Source organism: Brachionichthys hirsutus, chromosome 16 (genome assembly GCF_040956055.1).
Source record: "Brachionichthys hirsutus isolate HB-005 chromosome 16, CSIRO-AGI_Bhir_v1, whole genome shotgun sequence".
Lineage (NCBI taxonomy): Eukaryota > Metazoa > Chordata > Actinopteri > Lophiiformes > Brachionichthyidae > Brachionichthys > Brachionichthys hirsutus.
Window position 1 is genome coordinate 10,320,319 of NC_090912.1, and position 21,859 is coordinate 10,342,177.

Consider the following 21,859-nt stretch of genomic DNA (forward strand, 5'->3'; position numbering starts at 1 on the left):
ACTGTACATCCTTTGATTGGTTGATGTTGGTTGATGTGAGTTCATGACGGAAAGAGGCAGAGAAAAACGAAGGATGACGGAGACTAAAAAAGACGAGAGGCTTTCCTTCATTAATGAACAGGGTTTCATCTATAAAGATTGATGCTGGATCAATTTTACTGTCACAACACTGGAGAGAGAAAACTGAAATAAAAAGAATAAGAACTGTATAAAATATATTTCAATGGAATGTTTATTATTTACCTTTTCTATTTTTAAAACATGTAAAGAACAAAAAGGTGAAACTGTAATAATTGAACCACATTTGTGAAAAATATATTAAAAAAGCAGTTCTGTTGTTAAAACGTACGAAGGTTTGACTGTGAATGCTGAATTACCTGAGCAGCCTTTAGGCCTACTGATAGAATATATATTAAAAAAAAGGAAAAGAACATCAAAACCAACTAAAGAAATTCAGTTTAAAATAAACCTTGAAAATGAAATAAAACATTTAAAGCTTATAAAAAACGAGTCCTGTGTCTTCTTTGAATTTGCTCGTGTGACTTCATTCAGACCATGATGTTACCGGGCAGAGTCAGAACAGAACAGAACAGAACCAGGTCTGGAGAGCTGCTTTACAGTTTATTTCATCGGTTTGCTCTTTTTAGTTCACCGTGTGGACGCCAGATGTTAGAATGAGTTTTGCTGCTCCGGACCTGGTCTCTCAGTAGGCCTTAAATCAAAGTAGGAGCTTTTTGAATGAACGTGATGTTCTGCCTGATCTGCTGCCTTAGAGAGATGCTAATATCTCGGGAGAACAAGCGATTTTACAAATCTCCTTACCGAACTTTAGCAGCATGCGTCACATACTCCTCTTTTTTAAGTGTGATTTTGAATAGCTTTTATTTTGAAGACTGAGGTTTAACCTGCATTTGATTTGATTGTGTTTAATCCTATTAAAACAACATGGGGGGGGGGGGGGGGGGGGGGGGGTGCTGTCAGCTGATCACTGGCTCGGTCACGTGGGGGGGACTTCTATCAGCTGATCACTGGCTCGGTCACGTGAGGAGGACTTCTATCAGCTGATCACGGGTTCGGTCACGTGAGGGGGGACCTATCAGCTGATCACTGGTTCGGTCACGTGAGGAGGACTTCTATCAGCTGATCACTGGTTCGTCACGTGAGGAGGACTTCTATCAGCTGATCACGGGTTCGGTCACGTGAGGGGGAACCTATCAGCTGATCACAGGTTTGGTCACGTGAGGGGGAACCTATCAGCTGATCACAGGTTCGTCACGTGAGGGGGGCTGTCAGCTGATCAGAGGTTCAGTCACGTGAAACCTTGGCTCCACGCTGGCAGAAGGACAGGAAGAGTTCTGTAACTATGGGTTGGGCCGTTTTGCTGTCCAAGTTCGTGTTTTTATTTTCTATCATCGCTCATAAAGGTGAGATTGTTTATATTTCAGTCCACAGATGTATAGGTTTCATATGATCTTAATCAGGAAGTTGCTGTTGGTTCTAATGGCTCGTGTCTCAGCAGCGCTTTAAATGTTTAGTTCTTGGTATTTGAGTAACAGCGAAGGATGTAAATGAACCGCGTGCAGGTCTGCTCACTCCGCTGACGGGGGGAGAAGCCTGGGGCTATGTGGAGGTGAGGGACGGGGCCCACATGTTCTGGTGGCTGTACTATGCTGAAGGCCAGCCCGCAGAGTACAGGAACCTGCCCTTGGTTATGTGGCTGCAGGTAGGACCGGATCAGGTTCCCTCATCTGCTCCGCCCATCACGATTTTCTTAGTTTGCAAAAACATTTCTGAAGTTTCACAGCAAACTGGTTTATTTCTCTCCCGAAGCAATAAAGAAGATCTGGACTTGTTTTAAAGCCTTAAAGAACGACTAAGAGCAAACCTGAATGACTCGTACGGCTCAGACAGAATCAGCCGAGTCTGTAGAACCACAGATCGTATATAAATCTAAATGACTCGACTTCTGTGTTTTCTCAGCGACTCTAGCAAGGCAGGACTATTGGGCCGTTTCTGTGGTTGGCCTCAGTGGAGGCGGGACCAGCCCCATATTTCATATCTGAATGTTGGATGGAACAGGATGGAGAAGCCAGGACTCCCAAAATGGGGAGCATGACACATGACTACTTAAGAAGGTTCCCGTTGTGACCGAATGACTAACATTAGAGTTGCTTATATTTTAAAGTGCAAAGGAGGAAGTAGTTTCTAACTCCAGAAATGATGGCTTGAACAGCGGCAGGGAAGCCTGTGTTGAATTAGAGCGAGGATTTCAGCTTTAAATCTTGTGTTTGGTCGGTTCGTGTTTTAAGGCGGTCCCTGTCTTCAGGTTCTTATGATGAAGAGCAGATCAACTGTGAAGCTTCAGAAATGTTTTGTAGCTCAAGAAGCTTCGAGCCACTTTCCATTGACATGTGGCTGACTTTACGTTTCTGTGTCAACTGTCAATTTACTGATGGAACGCGTAGGGGGGCCCAGGAGGGTCAGGAAGTGGCTTTGGAAACTTTGAGGAGATCGGGCCTTTGAACAGGGACCTGAGACCCAGAAAGACCAGCTGGGTGAGATTGGTTGAGTTTCACAAGCTTTACAGCTAAAGTTCTGTTGTGTTAAAGATGCTGCTGTTCTATCTGTAATCGAAACTGATCAAATGACAGAAATGCAGGTTTTCTGGTGTATCTTCAGGTCCAGGCAGCCAGTGTGCTATTTGTGGACAACCCTGTCGGAACTGGCTTCAGCTACACGGACGAGCCGGACCGCTATGCTACCAATGTGGCTACAGTGGCCTCAGACATGCTGGTGCTGCTCAAACGCTTCTTTACAGAGACGCCGGACTTTCAAGTACGTTTCCCTGAAGTGATGCAAACTGCAATCTGTTTTACATTCTCTGTATGGAAACAGGAATGATTACAAAATATCAGTTCCTCTTTTTATTGGATCCATGCAGGGTAACGGTGGCGTTTTGAGTAGGGTACGTTCACGTGGGGGTAGAAACACGGCTAAGTGAATCGGGCAGGATGCCACAATTTAGATTGAGTCATTTCAGGCCATGTAAAGTTTTTTTTTAGTATTAAACCCAAGAAAGGTTCAAGTAAAGACATATTTAGTTTTAGTAATTCAATTCAATTTTATTTATATTGCGCCAGATCACAACAGAAAGTCATCTCAAGGCACAGTGATGTCCTGGTTAAGAGAGAGGTCTGTAAAGAAATGCCTTGAATGAAACGCGGCACCTGTTTTTTAAATGAATCATCACCCTCTGGGTTTTCTGAAGGTTCGTTCAAATGAACTAATACGGCGCCTGAAGCTTCAGGCGGCTACTTGATCAATATTTTGTTCAGACACTTTGAGCAGTAAGTCTTGAAAGTGTCAAACACTTCCTAGCTCAGTCACCCACTGGAGTGTGAATGTGTGTGAATGGGTGAATGTGAGGTCTAATGTAAAGCACTTTGAGCACCGCAAAGGTGGAAAAAGTGCAGTCCATTTACCAAACCGAACCAAATTCTTACTTCCTGCAATGGGACAGACATCAGCGGCCATTTTGTAAACAACCAATGAACCAACTCGATGTTCGGTAGTTGGCGGTCTCCTTGCCTACATTAAGGGTAGTTGGCAGTCTCCTTGCCTACATTAAGGGTAGTTGGCAGTCTCCTTGCCTACATTAAGGGTAGTTGGCAGTCTCCTTGCCTACAGTTAGGGTAGTTGGCAGTCTCCTTGCCTACAGTTAGGGTAGTTGGCGGTCTCCTTGCCTACATTAAGGGTAGTTGGCAGTCTCCTTGCCTACATTAAGGGTAGTTGGCAGTCTCCTTGCCTACATTAAGGGTAGTTGGCAGTCTCCTTGCCTACAGTTAGGGTAGTTGGCAGTCTCCTTGCCTACAGTTAGGGTAGTTGGCGGTCTCCTTGCCTACAGTTAGGGTAGTTGGCGGTCTCCTTGCCTACAGTTAGGGTAGTTGGCGGTCTCCTTGCCTACAGTTAGGGTAGTTGGCAGTCTCCTTGCCTACAGTTAGGGTAGTTGGCGGTCTCCTTGCCTACATTAAGGGTAGTTGGCAGTCTCCTTGCCTACATTAAGGGTAGTTGGCAGTCTCCTTGCCTACAGTAAGGGTAGTTGGCGGTCTCCTTGCCTACAGTAAGGGTAGTTGGCAGTCTCCTTGCCTACAGTAAGGACTTGTTCTCCTGAATTCTGCATCTGACAGCGCCTTTGTCTCTCTCCTAACCTTATTAGCTAAATTGACAAGTTAAGTTCTAATCACAGACAGCTAGCCTATCATGAGCCATTAGCCTATGTTGGATGAAAAGAGCCATACCCTGTTTAAGACAAATCATATCCCATCAGTAGAACCGTACACATGTAACAAATCGTCTTTCCACGGCACTGATTGGAAATGTTTTCTCTGTAGGGAATCCCCTTCTACATCTTTTCCGAGTCCTATGGAGGGAAGATGGCGGCTGCTATCGCTCTGGAGCTCACAAAGGTGAGCCGAATACAGTAGGTCATTAGTGAGCACATTACTGAGCTCCAAAAGACCATCCAGTTATTGGAACCACAGTGGCGGCGTAGGCATGTCTAGTTGGTACCGAACCACTAACCCCTTTACTTGAATGGCTTCTCTGGCAGGCCGTAGCACAGGGGGCGGTGAAATGCAACTTTGCTGGTGTGGCACTCGGGGACTCGTGGATTTCTCCGGTGGGTCAGTATCCTTTATTACAGCCCCACTGGAATCCGGCAGGTCTGAACGTTGTAAACTCGGTGGTGAGATATTCATTTATATTTGAAGTAGCGAGAGCTACAGGCTAACTCCCTGCTGCCGCGCATCCTCTCGGCGATGGACCACTGCTAACGATATGACTTTAGCTTGAACTCAGGTCCACAACAATCATCTAACGGAAAAACATCCATCTTCAGTGAGAGGAACCCGTTGCAGGGGATCCAGCGTATTTAGTGCTTGTTCTCTATAATTAATTCAACGAACTTGTCTGACCTTGTGCCCCTTCCGCAGACTCCGTCATGACATGGGGGCCTTACCTCTACAGCACTGTAAGTAAAAACACGGTTTTATGAAAGGCCACATCATGTGATCCCGCCGGCATCAGCTCTGTCTGACCCTGCAGTCCCTGCTGGATGACTCCGGCCTGGCTGAAGTCAGCGCTGTGGCAGACGAGGTGAAGAAAGCCGTGGAGACGCAGAACTTTGAGAAGGCCACAGAGCTGTGGGCACAGGCTGAGGCGGTGGTGGAGCAGGTTGGTGCAATCTGTCAGTGCCGATCAGCTACCAGACAGACATGATTTCATTACTGAAGTTTGCCGGCGACATATGGCGCTCAGGATCAGCACTGGACAACTCCATATGTCCGGAGACGTTGTCTGGGAAATTGCTTTCAAGTGTCCTGATCCAGAGGCGTTGTCTGGGAGACTGCTTTCAAGTGTCCTGATCTCAAGACGTTGTCTGGGAGGTTGCTTTCAAGTGTCCTGATCTCGAGACGTTGTCTCGGAGATTGCTTTCAAGTGTCCTGATCCAGAGACGTTGTCTGGGAGACTGCTTTCAAGTGTCCTGATCTCAAGACGTTGTCTGGGAGGTTGCTTTCAAGTGTCCTGATCTCGAGACGTTGTCTCGGAGATTGCTTTCAAGTGTCCCGATCCGGAGACGTTGTCTGGGAGGTTGCTTTAAAGTGTCCTGATCTCGAGACGTTGTTTCGGAGATTGCTTTCAAGTGTCCTGATCCGGAGACTTTGTCTGGGAGGTTGCTTTAAAGTATCCCGATCCGGCCATACGGACTGAATCGTTTTGCGTCCACTTGTGAAGTGTGATTTCTCTCAATGGCCTGATTGTGTCGTTTGATGTTGTCTTTTTTGTCTCAGAACACAAATGGAGTCAACTTTTACAACATCCTCTCCCCGGGTCCGGATGAGAAGCGCCACCCTTTGGCAGGAGGAGACCACATTGGTGAGCTGTTGAGGTTTAAAGCAGCATCTCTGGGCTTGGTGACATCAAAGGAGGGGTGCTGAGTCTAAATGTAACTGATGGAACTCCCACCAGCGCTGCTGATGTGTCGCCATGTTCAGCCCTTCCATGGCGAGTCTCTGAGCGAGCTGATGAATGGACAAGTCAGGAAGAAGCTGCGCATCATCCCCCAAAATGTCACCTGGGGAGGTACTTGGTTTGACATCCATTCTTTACCCCCCCCCCCCCCCCCCCCCTTTAGAAATGGTTCATCCTGCTTGCTCCTCCTTCCCTGTGTATCCAGGCCAGGCAGCAGACGTGTTCAGCAGCATGGCCGGAGACTTCATGAGGCCGGTGGTGGATATAGTCGATCAGCTGCTGACTGCTGGAGTCAATGTCTCCGTCTACAACGGCCAGCTGGACCTGATCGTGGACACCATGGGTAACTCCCGGGAGGCTGCGCCCCCATTTAACCATCCGTATTGATTTCATATCGAGCGGTTCAGCATTGCGTAGAAAACGGGAGGCTGTTGCTCTTGCAACAGGACGGAGTTACGGCTCAGCTAACATTTTAAAAGAAGTAAACCTCGGACACCGCAGGACAAATGTTACACGTGACCTAATCCAGACTGAAAAAGGAGCAGGAAATTAGCAGGTAATCCAAAGAAGTATACCTTGGACACCGCAGGACAGATCCACAACTGATACACAGCAGGCGAAGAATAGGGTTACAGTCTGCCCCTGAAATAAGGGGCCGCAACAAGTCCTTAAAAACCTTTGCTCTGGAATGTTCTTCATTCTTCTTCCGGACCTGCTACAGATGCTAGAAGAACCTCAGCGCTGATCTCTTCCTCAACCTGCTTTTGTCTAATTCCTGTAACTTGATTTACTGTCATGAAGACTCTATTTTTATCATCTGAAAATCTTTGTTGAATATCCACGCGCATGGCTGGAGGTCCAGCTGGCTTAGCGGGTGCACCGGGCCGGGTGAAGCCTCAAACTCGCTGTTCGTGGAAGGAATCTTGTGTGAAAGTGGTACTTCTCTTCCTGTTGTCACAGGTCAGGAGCTGTGGTTGAAGCAACTAAAGTGGGGTGGGCTACCTGCATTCACAAAGCTGAAGTGGACCCCCCTGGAGGACCCTAGTGCCCCCGGCAACACCGGCGCTTTCTACAAGTCTTACAAGAACCTTTCTTTCTATTGGATCCTCAAAGCTGGTCACATGGTAAGTCACTGGCTAACGTAGCAGCAGGATAGAACACCTGCAGCATTCCAGCGGCCGCACTGATTAGGTCCAGCCTTCTGGATATTCGCATCCTGATCAGATGGGATTGAGGTTCTGAAAAGTGCAGCCGAAGCGCAAGTGATTTAAACCTGTATTCCTTTTAAGGGCCAGTAGGTGGCGTCTCCACCGGCTGCAATAAGAATTCGCACTGACGGTCCTTTTCTATGGATAGTAAATGCATCTTCTCACATGGGTTAAACTGATTGGAAAGCAGTTTAACGTGTTGCAATGTGTGATCCAGTCAGGATAGAGGCGGAGCCCAGCATCCCATTCAAAGAGCAAATTCTGTCTTTCAAAAAAGCTCATCGGTGGCGGCGTCCGTCCCGGTTGATGGTTGTGGTGGATGATGTCTATCACACCTGAGACGTGCTCTCGGTTCTCTAGAAAGACCGTGTGGAGGAGCAGACTGAGACGTGGCTTCATTTTGAACGCGGCTTTCCTTTCAGTGCTTGTGTTTGTCTTGCCGCCACAGATTCCCTCCGACCAGGGGCCCATGGCCTTACAGATGATGAAGATGATCACCCAGCGGGATTAATCGGCCACTCGACTGCCCTTTGGAACGACTCTGACCATCACTGGCCCCCCTCAGCTTTTTCATATTCCTGTTCCTTCTGAACCAAATGAAGACTTTTCCCTTCCCTTCAATCACATATCGGTGCTGGAACAACGTAAGCATGTGAGAGGTTTATGCAAAGCCAGCCGAGTTCTTGAAAGAAGGTCCTAAATCAGGTCCTTTCCAGCAGTTGTGGACGACCGGATAAATGTTCTGGACCAGTGTTGTGCTGGTCATTGTAGCTTCAGAGGCTAAAGCCCGTTCTGGCTCCTCCTCCTCCCTCCCTGAATCCACAGTGAGTCAGCGTGGCCTCGTTTCCACTGATGTGCTGAGGGTGTAGGACACGCCCCTAACCCTCACAGCCTCATTCCAAGATGGATTCATTTTTTCGTGCTACACATAACTCCCCATAATGACGATGTGGAAAAGCCTTTTTCAAATGTTTGCAAATGTATATAAGTTTTCACCTCAGAATGGAGCTCCGGTACATCCAGATTCCACCGGTCATCCTCCAGATGTTGCTGCAGCTGAACTAAAGGCCATTTGCAGGCTTACTAAGCTAAGACGGTGAAATACATACAGGTATTAGATAGGATTGCAGTTCAGACACTTTTTGTGCTGTTTATACCCCAGACTGCTAGTTAGCACTAGCATCCAGATGTTTGGCTAGAATTCATCCTGTGAGGAATGGAACTAGACCGAGTCCTTGTGTCTCGGGACATTTTACTGGAGCTGGATGAATTCTGCACATCAGCTTAAGGTTCATTCTCTGGGGGGGGCAGAACCAACAGCAAGGTTCTGCTTATTTTGTATTGATTTATTTTAACCAAGTGTGAGATTAATGATTGTCAAGACCAAATAAAACATCTTTACATCTGCCTTTGATTGCATTAATGTGATTGGACAGTAGCTGGTGCAACTGAGAACTGATTGAGAATCATTTCTTCAATCAACACAGACCGGCACGCAAAATCTGTGACTTCATCTGGTGTTGTGGCCGTGACGATGAAAAAAGGAACGCGACATCAATCATTAGTAATACAGCATAATATAAATCTGAACAAAGACTATCTGGAATGAAGTACTTTTACCGTTATTGTGGAGACCCCTCACAGGACAAGAAGTACAGTAGTAGCTCTGGACAAATATTGAAAGCTGAATATTTTTGCCTCAAATGAGAAACACAAGCATTTTGATATACCACAAGCCAGCACTGGGGCCGATGTTTGAGAATCCTCAGCTATGCTGTCTGTGTAAATCGTTCAGTGCTATCGTCTGCCATCGACAGCGTCATTAATAAAGTTAAGCTTCATTCAAAAGCAGCATTAGTTCATTTTGCACTTTTAATCATGGTCATCTTGGGCAGGGTGGAGGAAAATGAAAATATAAGTACAAAATAAAGAACAGTTTCGGTTTTCCTGGCGTGTCCTTTGGGAGCGTCACTGGATGGAAGTGGGAAAACCGAAGTGACAACGTCTGTCTTCATCCATATTTAATACCTGCTCAAAAATAGAAGAATCTTTCTGAGAAACATTGAAGGGGAATCGTGAGATGAGAGGATTGAAGCTCTGATGCCAGCGCCGTGAACATCGTGTGGCTTCCAGCCGGCAGGATGGAGCCACGCCCGCTGCTGCCCTCTGTCTGCAGGCTGTTCCAGATGCACCTTATATGTGAGCGCTGTCTTCTGGAAGTGCAAGAAAATAAGTGAAGGTCTGTTCCCAAACCTTCCCTTCAGGTTCAACTTGCTGTTTTGTCTTTGTTTTTTTTTCTTCGGATTCAGCTCTAAAGTATAAAAGCCGATGGGTTGACAGCGGTAATTAGCGCCTCTCTTATCTTTTCAAGTGCCGAGGTCCAGCCTGCTCTTTTAGAATCAGCCAGCGTGTGGAAGGGACACGGCCAGCTACCGTTTACTGTGCCATGTCCTCCGCGTAGCTGAGGCGTCGTCTTCCCCACTGGCTCTCTGGGAGCAGGAAGCCGTTCCTGATCACCGGCTCCACCACCAGTTCCAGCAGGCTGGGTGCTTCCGGAACCACCAGCTCCGTCACTCTAAAGAGGGGAGCGTAGGCCTGGCCCGCCAGAGACAGCTGGCCCGGGGGGGTTCTGGGATCAGGTCCTCTCAACCGACGCCAATGCACCCTGAAGTGGTGAACAAGCTCCATCGGGAACGCCCAGCGCAGAGTGGCGTTGAGGCGCAGGTGAGGGGAGGCGGAGTCGGGAGCAGGGCCGGCGCCACGCAGCCACACCACATCAGAAACACACAAGCCCAGAACCCGCTCGGTGGGACGCTGCAGACGGGACACGTCCATGAGCTGTTCCAGACAGAAAGGAGACAGGGAGGATTTTCAAAGGGATGAGCTGGCAGGAGTTCAATCTGCCTTGTGTTTAGAAGCAGGAGAGGCTTTCATTCATTCATGTTCATCTAAGAGCTGCACTTCAACTGGCATTCCAAACGACTAGGGCAGGAAAGGCGGGATATAGGAGCCAAATTCAGGGTCGACACTGGAAGGAAGCGCCTTTAAAGGGGGAGCACAGACAGGAAGTGGGGCGAGATGAAAGGTCGCAGGTGGAGCTGCTAGCATCCGTCCAGAAGGACACCCTCAAAGAAATGTCTCGATGCTGGAAGACGATGCTTCCCATCAGTAGAAATCACGACGCCTTTCTTATTTAAGGTGATTCACATGTTTGATTTGGCCATTTTTACGCCGGATGCCATTCCCGAGGCAACTCTCTGCATTTATCCGGGCTTGACATCGGCACATGGGAGAAAACTGGCAATGCTACGTTAGCTCCTGCTAACTGCACTACCCTACTACCCATGCTTCAATGCATTTAATCTCCCTCAACACAGATGACCGCTGCTGTAAATGTCGTAAGAGAAATGCTTCTCTGTCCAGCTCCTCGTCTCAATCTAGAGCTTTCTCCCCCGACCCATCCTTCCATCTCACACTCGGATCATGCCTCACGTCTGGTATGGAGTCCTTCATGATTCTGTCCAGTGGTTTGCTCTTGCTGTTGTTTAAGAGAACGCTGTTATGAAGCTCTAGAAAAGTTTTAGATGACAAAGAAACGTCCTCTGACTTTCCCCCCATGTGGGTTTAAAAAGGTAACGACTGAGTGAACTACTCTTTCATAAGTATCTGAAGGGGGGGTGTTGAGGTGTCAGTTGCAGTGCAGGTGAAGCGTCGCCTTAATGTTGTGCAACGCACTGAACTCAGCTGGGCCTCCCCGTCTCACCCGGATTTCTCCCAGCCTGCAGCTGAAAGGCATCGCCCGCGGCGGCCCGTCACGCCGGATGCTGATGCCGACTTCCTTCAGAGTACAGCCGCGATGCTCCAGCACTGAACACCTGAGGGACCCATGGAGGGGATTCACAACGCGTCGTCATGACGACCATAGAGCAGCTCGGCGTCTTACCTGACAGTCCAGCCCTCTGGATTCAAGCCCCCACACAGCTGAGAGAACAGGGTCACCACGTCCTGGTCCTCCTCGAGTAGGACGGGAGACACGCTGGTAGCTGCAGACACACAGACAGCAGCACTGAGTTCAAAGTGAACACACACACACACACACACCTCTGGAAGTAGCAGGAAGACACTGCATCAGAGTAGATATAACAACATCACAATGGACCTCAAGAACGCTTCATATGTTCCTCATCCTCTGTGAGGGTAAGACACTCACTGATGGAACATCGTCCACTAACCCCTCCCATTGCATCCACTAACCCCTCCCATTGCATCCACTAACCCCTCCCATTGCGTCCACTAACCCCTCCCATTGCATCCACTAACCCCTCCCATTGCATCCACTAACCCCTCCCATTGCGTCCACTAACCCCTCCCATTGCATCCACTAACCCCTCCCATTGCATCCACTAACCCCTCCCATTGCGTCCACTAACCCCTCCCATTGCATCCACTAACCCCTCCCAGTGCATCCACTAACCCCTCCCATTGCATCCACTAACCCCTCCCATTGCGTCCACTAACACCTCCCATTGCATCCACTAACCCCTCCCATTGCGTCCACTAACCCCTCCCATTGCATCCACTAACCCCTCCCATTGCGTCCACTAACCCCTCCCATTACGTCCACTAGCCCCGCCCATTGCATCCACTGAGGTGCTGAACGGATTCTTCACTGGACAGCCGACACTACATTGCTGTTTGTCTCAGGGTGTCTTGTCTTCCGGGTGGACCAGCATTCTGTCTCAGGGTGTCTTGCGGCGTGTCCTCCGGTCCCCCTCAGTGACCTGCAAAGAGTCAGAACAATGCACGGCTAGTGAGGAACTCACGTTTGACGTCCTGATCATTCCCGGGGAAACAAAGACTGTCCTCCCTTGTCTTCAGCTCCACGGACACGGAGATCCCAGCAGAGGGCTTGTAGGTGAGCGTAACCAGAGTCTTGGATGGCAGAGCTACATTAAGGGAGAAGATCCTAAGAGACACAGAATGGACAGTAACAGACACGCTGGGACATTTCCGGGCCTGGGAGTTGGTACCGCAGGTTTAACAGAGAACAAACACACTTGGCACAAACTGGAGGAGTGCGTGTGGCAGGGATGAGTCCCTCCAGCAGCAGAGAGCAGCCCCCGCTCCAGGCGTCCTCTGGACAGCCGCGGCTCCTCAGCCAGCCATGACCCTCCAGTTCTGTGTGGTAGTACAAGGGCTGGACCTCCTGGGCGCTGAGGTTGAACCAGCACCGCTTCCGCTCGCACTGCACACGAGACAAGACGAGACATCTTGTGTTCTCTAGAGCTCTGCAGCCTCCAGCAGGCCGCCAGAGGGGAACGCTTCACACACACACACACACACACACACCCCTCAAAGCCCTCAGCAGCTCAGGCCGGGGCTCAGACTAAGAGAAACAGTCAGGCTGAATTTAGGGGGAGGGGAGGAAATGCAGAGCAAGGTCAGAATGGCTGCCTGCTGGGTTCGGGCGCGGCCCCACAGCTTGATCCTGATGTGTTGGACAGGGCTAGCGGTAGCAAGTGCTAACATGCGGCTACGTGAACCAACCAGCCCTTCACATCTGGAGACAGCAAGATGTGCTAAAGGATAACCGTCAACGCTTTGAAGGCATAGATTTTCTGCAATCTGTATGAATATTTTATATACATATTGATTATCTTCCTGTTCCTTTTGTTTTTGTTTTGTTTGTACATAAAAGAAAAAAAACTGGTTGAGCTTCCTGTTGGGAATCTAAAGTTGTTTTATATAAGATGCGCAATAATTCAATAATAAAGTTTTGACTAAAAATGATTGGACGTCAGCACTTGGATGCTAATGAGCATGGAATGATCTCGTTAGCAGTTTATCTTGGACAGCTGCACCAAACCCTTTTTGACTGATTACAGCCCACACCAATTGGCTGAGGCTGCAGAACCCCCCCCCCCCCGACACACATTAAGTACCTGTCCTTTCCAGAAGAACGTATTCCCAAAGCCCTGGCAGAAGGAGGATGTGAAGGGGAGCGATGAGGCTAGTCCGTGGACATACAGATCATCAGAGAGGAGGGCCCAGAACCTGGAGACAAAGATCAAACCTCCCTTCCTCAATCTCTTCATCGACCTCATTACAAACATTCCTTCTCCTTCCTGAGGTAATGATGGTAATACTGTGTCGAGCTCACTTGTCCTGATTGTCGCGGAATTCACTTTTGGCTTTCTGGGTTTCATACACCCAGCCTGGAGCAAAGATGGCAGCAGAAAAGCTGTGCTTCCGGATGACTTTGAGTGCCTGCAGACAAAAAAGACAAGAGGATGCATGCAGGAAGTAATCTGCTGATGCTTAACACAATCATTAAAGAGCACATGTTCTTAACGCAGTTCCCAGAAACTGAAATATCTGTGACAGTCTTTGGTCCAAATAGCAAACAGCTTCTGCAGGACAACGTCCCTCTTTCCTGTCTCAAACAACTCTGTCCAAAACGAAACTAATTTCATAGCGGACGCGCGCGAAACTGCACGCTACCATGGAAACCGGTGATGTGGCTTTTTTAGCACACACTAAAACCTAAACCTTTGACAATTTTCGGCAGAACATTACCACAAAACATAAACTTTATCTACTCTGTTCTTCTTCTTCTTCGACTAATGCAGGAGACGCAGGTAGAGCGTGGACGTGCGGAGCGCAGACACGGGAGAGAGCGCAGACACATCTTGTGACATCACAAGGGGGGGGGGGGGGGGGAAGAGAATGCTGCCAGACGTGTTTCAATACTTGATAACAAAAATACGCAAACTACGCTGGATTGGTTTAATTTAGTGGTTTTTGAGTTGGCAATGACCCCAAACCACCAAACATTAGTGTAGAAACATGGGGAAAGTGATATATTTCATCATGTGTCCCCTTTAAAGCCTGGACTGCACTGACTACCTTATTAGTTTCAAACATTCCTCCCACCACCGTGCCTCGGGCAAACACGTCTATCCCAACGTAGATGTCCGCCCGGCGGCCTCGGACCCCGCTGTAGTCGCTCATCCACTCCAGGCTCTGCTCCGTCCAGTTGTAGTTGGTGAAGAAACCGTCACACGCATCAAAAAACATCCTGTTCAGAAGAGATCAAGTATCAGACAGATTCGTACTGGGAACAGCAACCAAATGTTCCAGCTGTTAGAAATCGATTAATGCTTGACCATGTAAGGACTTGTCATTTTAAAGCGATCCCTGACTGTTTTGACAAATGGGTCTAAAAATACAAGAATTTACCTCTACTCCGTAAATACATAGACAGACATCGTTTTTGGGGTGCTGTCGCAGCTTGGGGTGGTCTGGGGGGCTCGTGTTGCCATTGATGGGCCCGGGATGACTGCCCCTTTCTTAGGTGGAGGTTTCATGCATGCCAGGTCCACCACTCCAGCACCTATCAAAGCCCGATTTGAGATTAACTCCGCCCACAGATCGGTGGAGGTTGCTGGGTCAGTGTTTGTGGCTCTCACTATGCTCTCTCTCTTTTTCCTCAGATCTGAGAATTTGGTGATCCATACTTTCCTCTAGAGACGGATGTGAACCTGGGGTTCTGGGACAATTCTTGGTGATGGTGGAAGGGGTAGAATCAAGGAGCACAAATAAATCCATGGCACTCTCTTTTCAGAACACTGTGTATTTGTCACTTTTTGTCTGTCCATGTTGTATGTTCACTGCGGTGTGCACAGCCCTCTACGGCCGAAAGCAGGTAATAAAACTAATAAAATATGAATAGGCTAGTCTGCCAAGAGTGCAGGTGACGGTCACAATCACTATAAGAATAAAAAGCATAGAGCTCTAACAGAGACTGACGTTGTGTACGTCGTCACTGTGGAGCACAAATGCAGACAAGTTAGAAAAGAAAAAGAGAAAAAACAAAGACTTCTGTTAATGTGCAGCGAGATAATAAAGCCACGTCTCTCCAACAAGCTTGGCGTGCTATTTCAGTATTGTTGGACACTTTTTGACCAGCGTGGAGTCAATTTAAGGACTTGGCGCCGGAGGGAAAGCAGCTTTCAGCCCTGAAGACGGATCTCTCCTTCGCCCCACCACAGTTAGGAGACAAGAACGTGAATACGGTAAGCGCTGCGTTAATCAACATTTCGATGTGATGTGATAGAAGGGAGATCTGTGAATAAAGTCATTTAACGTACATTCTTAAATCAATAACTCTTCAATAGCTTATATTGTCGGCATGGCGACGCAGACGCCACAGAGAACACACCGTCGATTTTCATCTCCATCTTCATCTCTGCTTTCTTCCTCACTGTCCTCGCGTCTTCTCTGACACTGTGGTTCAGACTGTAAAGGCTGAACGGAGGAGCTGATCGCTGCTAGCAGATCTCTGCCATGCTAATCAATAGCAGTGAGCTCGGCGCTGCAGCCGTTTCACGTCACACCCAGAATGCCTTGCGACGTAAACAACATTGGCGTCCCCCAAACAAAACAGATTTTATATCTTATAAGAAATACTTATATATTTGTGTCTATGTATTTACGTAGTAGAGGTAAATTCGTAATTATATATTTTTGTCTACGTATTTACGTAGTAGAGGTACATTCTTGTGTTTTTAGACCCATTTGTCAAAACAGTCAGGGGTCGCTTTAAGCCCATGAAGAAAGCGTCTCTACCTGTTGGACTCATTGAGTTCATTTTGCCATTTCAGACTGCCGTTCTCGATCACGCTGTCGTACCACAGGACCAGGCTGCCAGATACTCGCCCATGCATCTGGTCTGTCAGGTAGCGCAGGAACAACTGCATGTTCTTCACCGCACCTTCCTGTACGCAGAGGAACGCACGGTCTGGTGAAAGTGTCTGCGAGTCCTGACCAGCTACTTTGAGTACCTGATTTTTAGTGTAGCGTTGTTACCAAACCCTGACCCGGTATTTTGTCACAGAAAGCTAACCAAATACTTTTGGTTCCTAAATATAAATCAAATATTTTGGTCCCGAAACCTCCACAAACTGAAAAGACGGAGCATGAACTCTGTGAAGCTCCACCCGGGGACCACTTCATCCATGGCGCTCTGCTTTTCCAGATGTGTGACTTTGAGTTCTTCATGCTGTCAGACCTTTTGCAAAAAAGCGTTTCCGTGGATCAGATATGCTAAAAACGAGGCCTATCTGATCTGCTGCTGGTCAGATTGTAGTTTTTGTAGTGCAAATCATGACATTCATAGAAACATTCGGTCTCATCTTGAGATGGAGAATCTGCACATTAATTTTGTGATCCTCTCGATTTGGGCGCAATGTGAGATAGATAAAGCCCCACAGGAATCCACACTCATTTTTTTCTGAAATTAGATGTTTGTTAGCAAGTAGATTTTACATTTGTTTGTTGCAAGGATTATGCAAAATGAGGTGGAAGGCCAGAACAAAAGCTTTGCATGACACTCTCGGACAGTTCCCGGTCCTGGTTCTGGTAGGAACCATTTCAGTGTGGATTCATAAATAAACAGGAACATCCAGAATTTTCTTTCACCTGACATTTACATTTTTCCTAACAAAAACTACTGATCCACTTTCCACCAACCTTTGTGGAGGGGGCGGAGCAAACTAAAATGCAGCAAATTAATTCAAATTATCATTATTATACACTATTCGTCAACTGTGTCTAAGCACATCTGGGTAAGCAGCTACTTCTGTCTAGTCTAGTGTGTGACTCACACTGAGGGGGTTCTCTATGTTAACGAGCCAGCCATCAAACCCATAGCAGTAGCTGAGCTGCACGAGTTTATCGGCCACTTCTCGGTAAGATTCCTCGTCCTTCAGGAAGGCTTCGCATGTCGCTGCTCCGTCCTCCCACTCTGTGATCAAAGTCCCTGGGTAGACAATACATTTACATTTGAGGACACACATAAAGACACACAAAGAAAGACACACGTGAAATTGACAGATGGGCGTCCACTATGAGTCTTAGGTTCTGTCCAAGGTTTCTGCCTGTTAAACTGAAGTTTTTTCTTGCCTCCATCTCAAAAGTGCTTGCTCTTGTGGGTCTAGTTGGGTTCTGTCTTTCCCTGCTAATCCTGTAAAGTGCCTTGAGATAACTTTCTGTTCTCATCTGGCGCTATAGAAATAAAAATGAATTGAAATTGCTGTTCCATTGAATTGTGAAGCAATATACCATTTAAAATCGAATGCAGCCTCAGAGATAGCACGCTAGTGTCTCCTTGAGCCGGTCCCAAGCCCGGATAAATGCAGAGGGGTGCGGCAGGAATAGCATCCAGCGTAAAACGTTGCAGAATTAAGCATACGATCAACTAGAACGTTGATTTGCTGTGGCGACCCCTGACGGGACCGGCCGAAAGAGGAAGAAGATACCATTTAAAATCTATATTAACAATTGGTGCTGTCATTTTGTGCCTCTTTGCTCACCAAGAACGACGACTCCATGTTTATGTGCAGCGTTGGTCCACACGGCAGGAGGAACAGTCACCAAGTTGTGTGTGAAGTAGTTGAAAATATCGATGAGCTGCCAGTGGTAGAAAGCAAATGGTGACTCTGCAGCTGTCCCCTGAATGAACCTAGATGACAGGAGAAAGCAGGACAAGGCATTATGGGTGCACGTTCAACACAGCCGCTGGAAGACACATGTCTTCAGACATAAATGCAACCCAAACTACAGACGTCTACAGCAGAATCAAGGAAATAAAGAAAATCCGTCTGTCTGTTGATAATGCATAAAGGGATAAACACTGACTAGCCGTAGCATACATTCCATTGTGTTGTTATTTTGAAGCACTAGACAGAAACGGTTGGAGAGGATTTCTGGTATTTCATAAATTTTCTCCACTTTGAATTTTGTCTAGAGAATTAACAAAACGCGTGGAGACCCAGGGGCATGCGCAGCCATTTAGAGTATGTAGCCGGCTACCTATGGAGCTGTCCAGTGCTGAAGTTCGCCTTCAGGATCAGCACTGGACAGCTCCATATGTAGCCGGCTACCTATGGAGCTGTCTAGTGCTGATCCTGAGCTCCATATGTAGCCGGGGTCAACATTTCAGCACATGCTGGAAAAAACAAAAAAGTTCAAATAACTTTCAATAGTCACCTCCAGCAGATTATTGATTTCCTGACTGCAGCGTGTTGCTATTGTTATTGTCGTGTTGCTGAATTTTTCCATTTGATCAGTTCACTACTTAAGTTACAAACATTTAATATTCACTTGTATAGTTGTAAAAATATATGGATAGATTATTGCTGTTATTATAACATAAATCCTTTCAATTGATCAGGTTAAGAAAACCACACGACTCCATCGATCAATAATCAAACTTATTCAAGTAAATAATATTAAATAATAAATGAATAAAAAATATCATCCAACACAAGTTATGGCATTAACTTTGTTCAAAACTCTTTTGTCACAGTTGAGAGGGGCAGAACTGCAGAACAACCAACAAATGTGGGCTGTTAAGAACATGTGACAGATGCAGCATTTTACAAAAAAAAATGTCTGCACACAGCTCTCGGGGGCCACAAAAAATGACTTGGAGGGCCACATTTGGCCCCCTGGCCTTGATTTTGACACATGTGGCTTAATGTTTAAATAAAAAACAACAAAGTTGAGACGCAGAGGGCACGTGCTTGATACTGAGGGCAAGGGGCAGGTGCTGCAGCACCACCTGGTGTCTATCTGTGCACGCCACTGGATGGTCCAGCCTTGTTGCAGTCAGCCTCCCAACACCAGATCTATTGTGTCAATGCCCCCATTAATAAATGTGTCTTTACTGTTTGACGAGGAAGAACGTGACTTCTGATCTCAACCCCCATCCCATGATCGCGTCCACCGATGTGCTCTATGTGCAAACTAGCAGGAACATCAGTGGCAAACATTGCTCTGTAACTTAACTCATTCAATTCCATTAATGTCTAAAGACGTTTTCTAACCCAAACATTCACTGCCAACCATGAAATCTGCCTCTCTTTTTCATTCTCTCCGACATGTTCACCTTCAACACAGTGAAGTGTCCTTTAGCGAAGCAGCAACTAGGTTGGTTGGTGGAAGGAATATTTAGAATTACCTGGAGCTGTTTAATGTGCTTAGTCTGGTGGAGTCAGTGACATTTTAGCTGTACCTGTCATCCAGGTAGCCGCCCATCATGTCATGAGACACCAAGGTCCGACATGGACAGCTGGCCAGAGGAGGCTCCCGAGGCACGAGAGGGACGGCTGCCACGTTGAAGGGATTTGCCTCGCTTCCTTTCCATGATAATATCTCCTCCAAAGTTTGAAGACCGTAGCTGATTGGCTCGGTGGTGTCGAGATCATAATGTCTGGCTGAGAGGAAGAACGGGTCAAAGAGATGGGTATGACCTCCTGACATCAACGGCACAAATCATTTCAGACTGTGGAACATAATTTGTCATTTTAGACCTTGAGCATGTATGCATTACAGTTTCTTAGATGTGAGGATGTGCTGCTTAATTTCTTCTAAAAGAGCGTAAAAGAGGAGTATTTGGTTTCAACTGTTGGTTGGACAAAAGAAGCCATTTAAGACAAATTTAGGCTCTGAGAAACTATGAAGAGATTTAATGTCACATTTGTTTGACATTTATGATATTGTAGATCAATGGATGGTCAAAATAAAATGATGACCAGCCAGTAGTAGCGTCACCAACTTGGTAGCGGTGAGGGAATGAACTGGATGACTTCATGGATGCTCTCTGAATCCATTGGTTGATCCACACAAGACTCCAGCCTGGTGATTGGACAAGGTGGCAAGATCAGATTCACCCATCTGGTTAACAGTGTTTTATATTTCACATAGTCAGTGTTCTAATTAGCATGGAGGTGGCTTCATAGTGTTTTCTGTGGCTTGAGAGGACTTTTATTACAATAACAGCCCTGCACCCGACTGCATGTTCAGTATCAGAACATGCTAACAATAACAGCCCTGCACCCGACTGCATGTTCACTATCAGAACATGCTAACAATAACAGCCCTGCACCCGACTGCACGTTCAGTATCAGAACATGCTAACAATAACAGCCCTGCACCCGACTGCACGTTCAGTATCAGAACATGCTAACAATAACAGCCCTGCACCCGACTGCACGTTCACTATCAGAACATGCTAACAATAACAGCCCTGCACCCGACTGCACGTTCAGTATCAGAACATGCTAACAATAACAGCCCTGCACCCGACTGTACGTTCAGTATCAGAACATGCTAACAATAACAGCCCTGCACCCGACTGCACGTTCAGTATCAGAACATGCTAACAATAACAGCCCTGCACCCGACTGTACGTTCAGTATCAGAACATGCTAACAATAACAGCCCTGCACCCGACTGTACGTTCAGTATCAGAACATGCTAACAATAACAGCCCTGCACCCGACTGCACGTTCAGTATCAGAACATGCTAACAATAACAGCCCTGCACCCGACTGTACGTTCAGTATCAGAACATGCTAACAATAACAGCCCTGCACCCGACTGTACGTTCAGTATCAGAACATGCTAACAATAACAGCCCTGCACCCGACTGTACGTTCAGTATCAGAACATGCTAACAATAACAGCCCTGCACCCGACTGTACGTTCAGTATCAGAACATGCTAACAATAACAGCCCTGCACCCGACTGCACGTTCACTATCAGAACATGCTAACAATAACAGCCCTGCACCCGACTGCACGTTCACTATCAGAACATGCTAACAATAACAGCCCTGCACCCGACTGTACGTTCAGTATCAGAACATGCTAACAATAACAGCCCTGCACCCGACTGTACGTTCAGTATCAGAACATGCTAACAATAACAGCCCTGCACCCGACTGTACGTTCAGTATCACAACATGCTAACAATAACAGCCCTGCACCCGACTGTACGTTCAGTATCACAACATGCTAACAATAACAGCCCTGCACCCGACTGTACGTTCAGTATCAGAACATGCTAACAATAACAGCCCTGCACCCGACTGCATGTTCACTATCACAACATGCTAACAATAACAGCCCTGGTCGATTGCAGTAGAGTATATTAGTGTACAGTGCAATAGTGTACAGTACAATAGTGTACAGTACAATAGTATACAGTACAATAGTGTACAGTGCAATAGTGTACAGTATATTAGTGTACAGTATATTAGTGTACAGTACAATAGTATACAGTACAATAGTGTACAGTGCAATGGTGTACAGTATATTCGTGTACAGTATATTCGTGTACAGTACAATAGTGTACAGTATATTAGTGTACAATATATTGGTGTACAGTACAATAGTGTACCTGGTGGCATCAGTCTTGTCCTCACTGTTGACGTCTACGTGCGATGCCATGTTCAAGAGAAACCATCGAAAAAACAATGAGACAGGTTTCCGCTGCCGGAAGTCACGCCAGATAAACAAACCAGCCTTTCACAATAAAAGCACAGTTTCCATGACGTAAAACAACAACAACAAAAAACTAAAGTAACACGTGTTAATGTTTCGCACATGTATTATTTTGTTCATTTATGTCAAATGCAATTGATATGAATTTCTTCCATATCATAGAAAACCACAAGTCATGTTTTAAACATGTAATACAGAACAATGCAGAGATGTAAATATTGAGTTAGATTTTGTGCACATAATCAGCCGTTACGCATGTTTATTGTTTATTTT

At 46.8% G+C, this 21,859-nt stretch overlaps 2 protein-coding genes across 2 annotated transcripts; one reads left to right on the forward strand and one right to left on the reverse strand.

Moving 5' to 3' along the window:
- Nucleotides 1–1,352: 1,352 nt before the first annotated feature.
- scpep1 (serine carboxypeptidase 1) lies at nt 1,353–7,818 on the forward strand. The gene is made up of 13 exons (XM_068749733.1): nt 1,353–1,424; nt 1,584–1,723; nt 2,466–2,555; nt 2,680–2,835; nt 4,392–4,466; nt 4,610–4,682; nt 4,992–5,029; nt 5,104–5,232; nt 5,850–5,934; nt 6,028–6,141; nt 6,236–6,373; nt 6,991–7,154; nt 7,687–7,818. Exons 1-13 carry the CDS (start codon nt 1,364–1,366, stop codon nt 7,747–7,749), a joined length of 1,326 nt encoding a protein of 441 aa, XP_068605834.1. The 5' UTR covers nt 1,353–1,363; the 3' UTR covers nt 7,750–7,818.
- Nucleotides 7,819–9,574: 1,756 nt separating this feature from the next.
- engase (endo-beta-N-acetylglucosaminidase) lies at nt 9,575–21,532 on the reverse strand. Its single transcript, XM_068749871.1, has 14 exons — nt 21,483–21,532; nt 19,858–19,937; nt 19,315–19,516; nt 17,612–17,760; nt 16,904–17,058; nt 15,867–16,015; nt 14,145–14,316; nt 13,399–13,505; nt 13,181–13,292; nt 12,296–12,483; nt 12,062–12,204; nt 11,182–11,281; nt 11,002–11,113; nt 9,575–10,076 (listed from the first exon to the last, which is right to left on the reverse strand). The coding sequence occupies exons 1-14, from the start codon at nt 21,530–21,532 to the stop codon at nt 9,675–9,677; spliced, it is 2,121 nt and encodes a 706-aa protein (XP_068605972.1). The 3' UTR covers nt 9,575–9,674.
- Nucleotides 21,533–21,859: the final 327 nt, after the last annotated feature.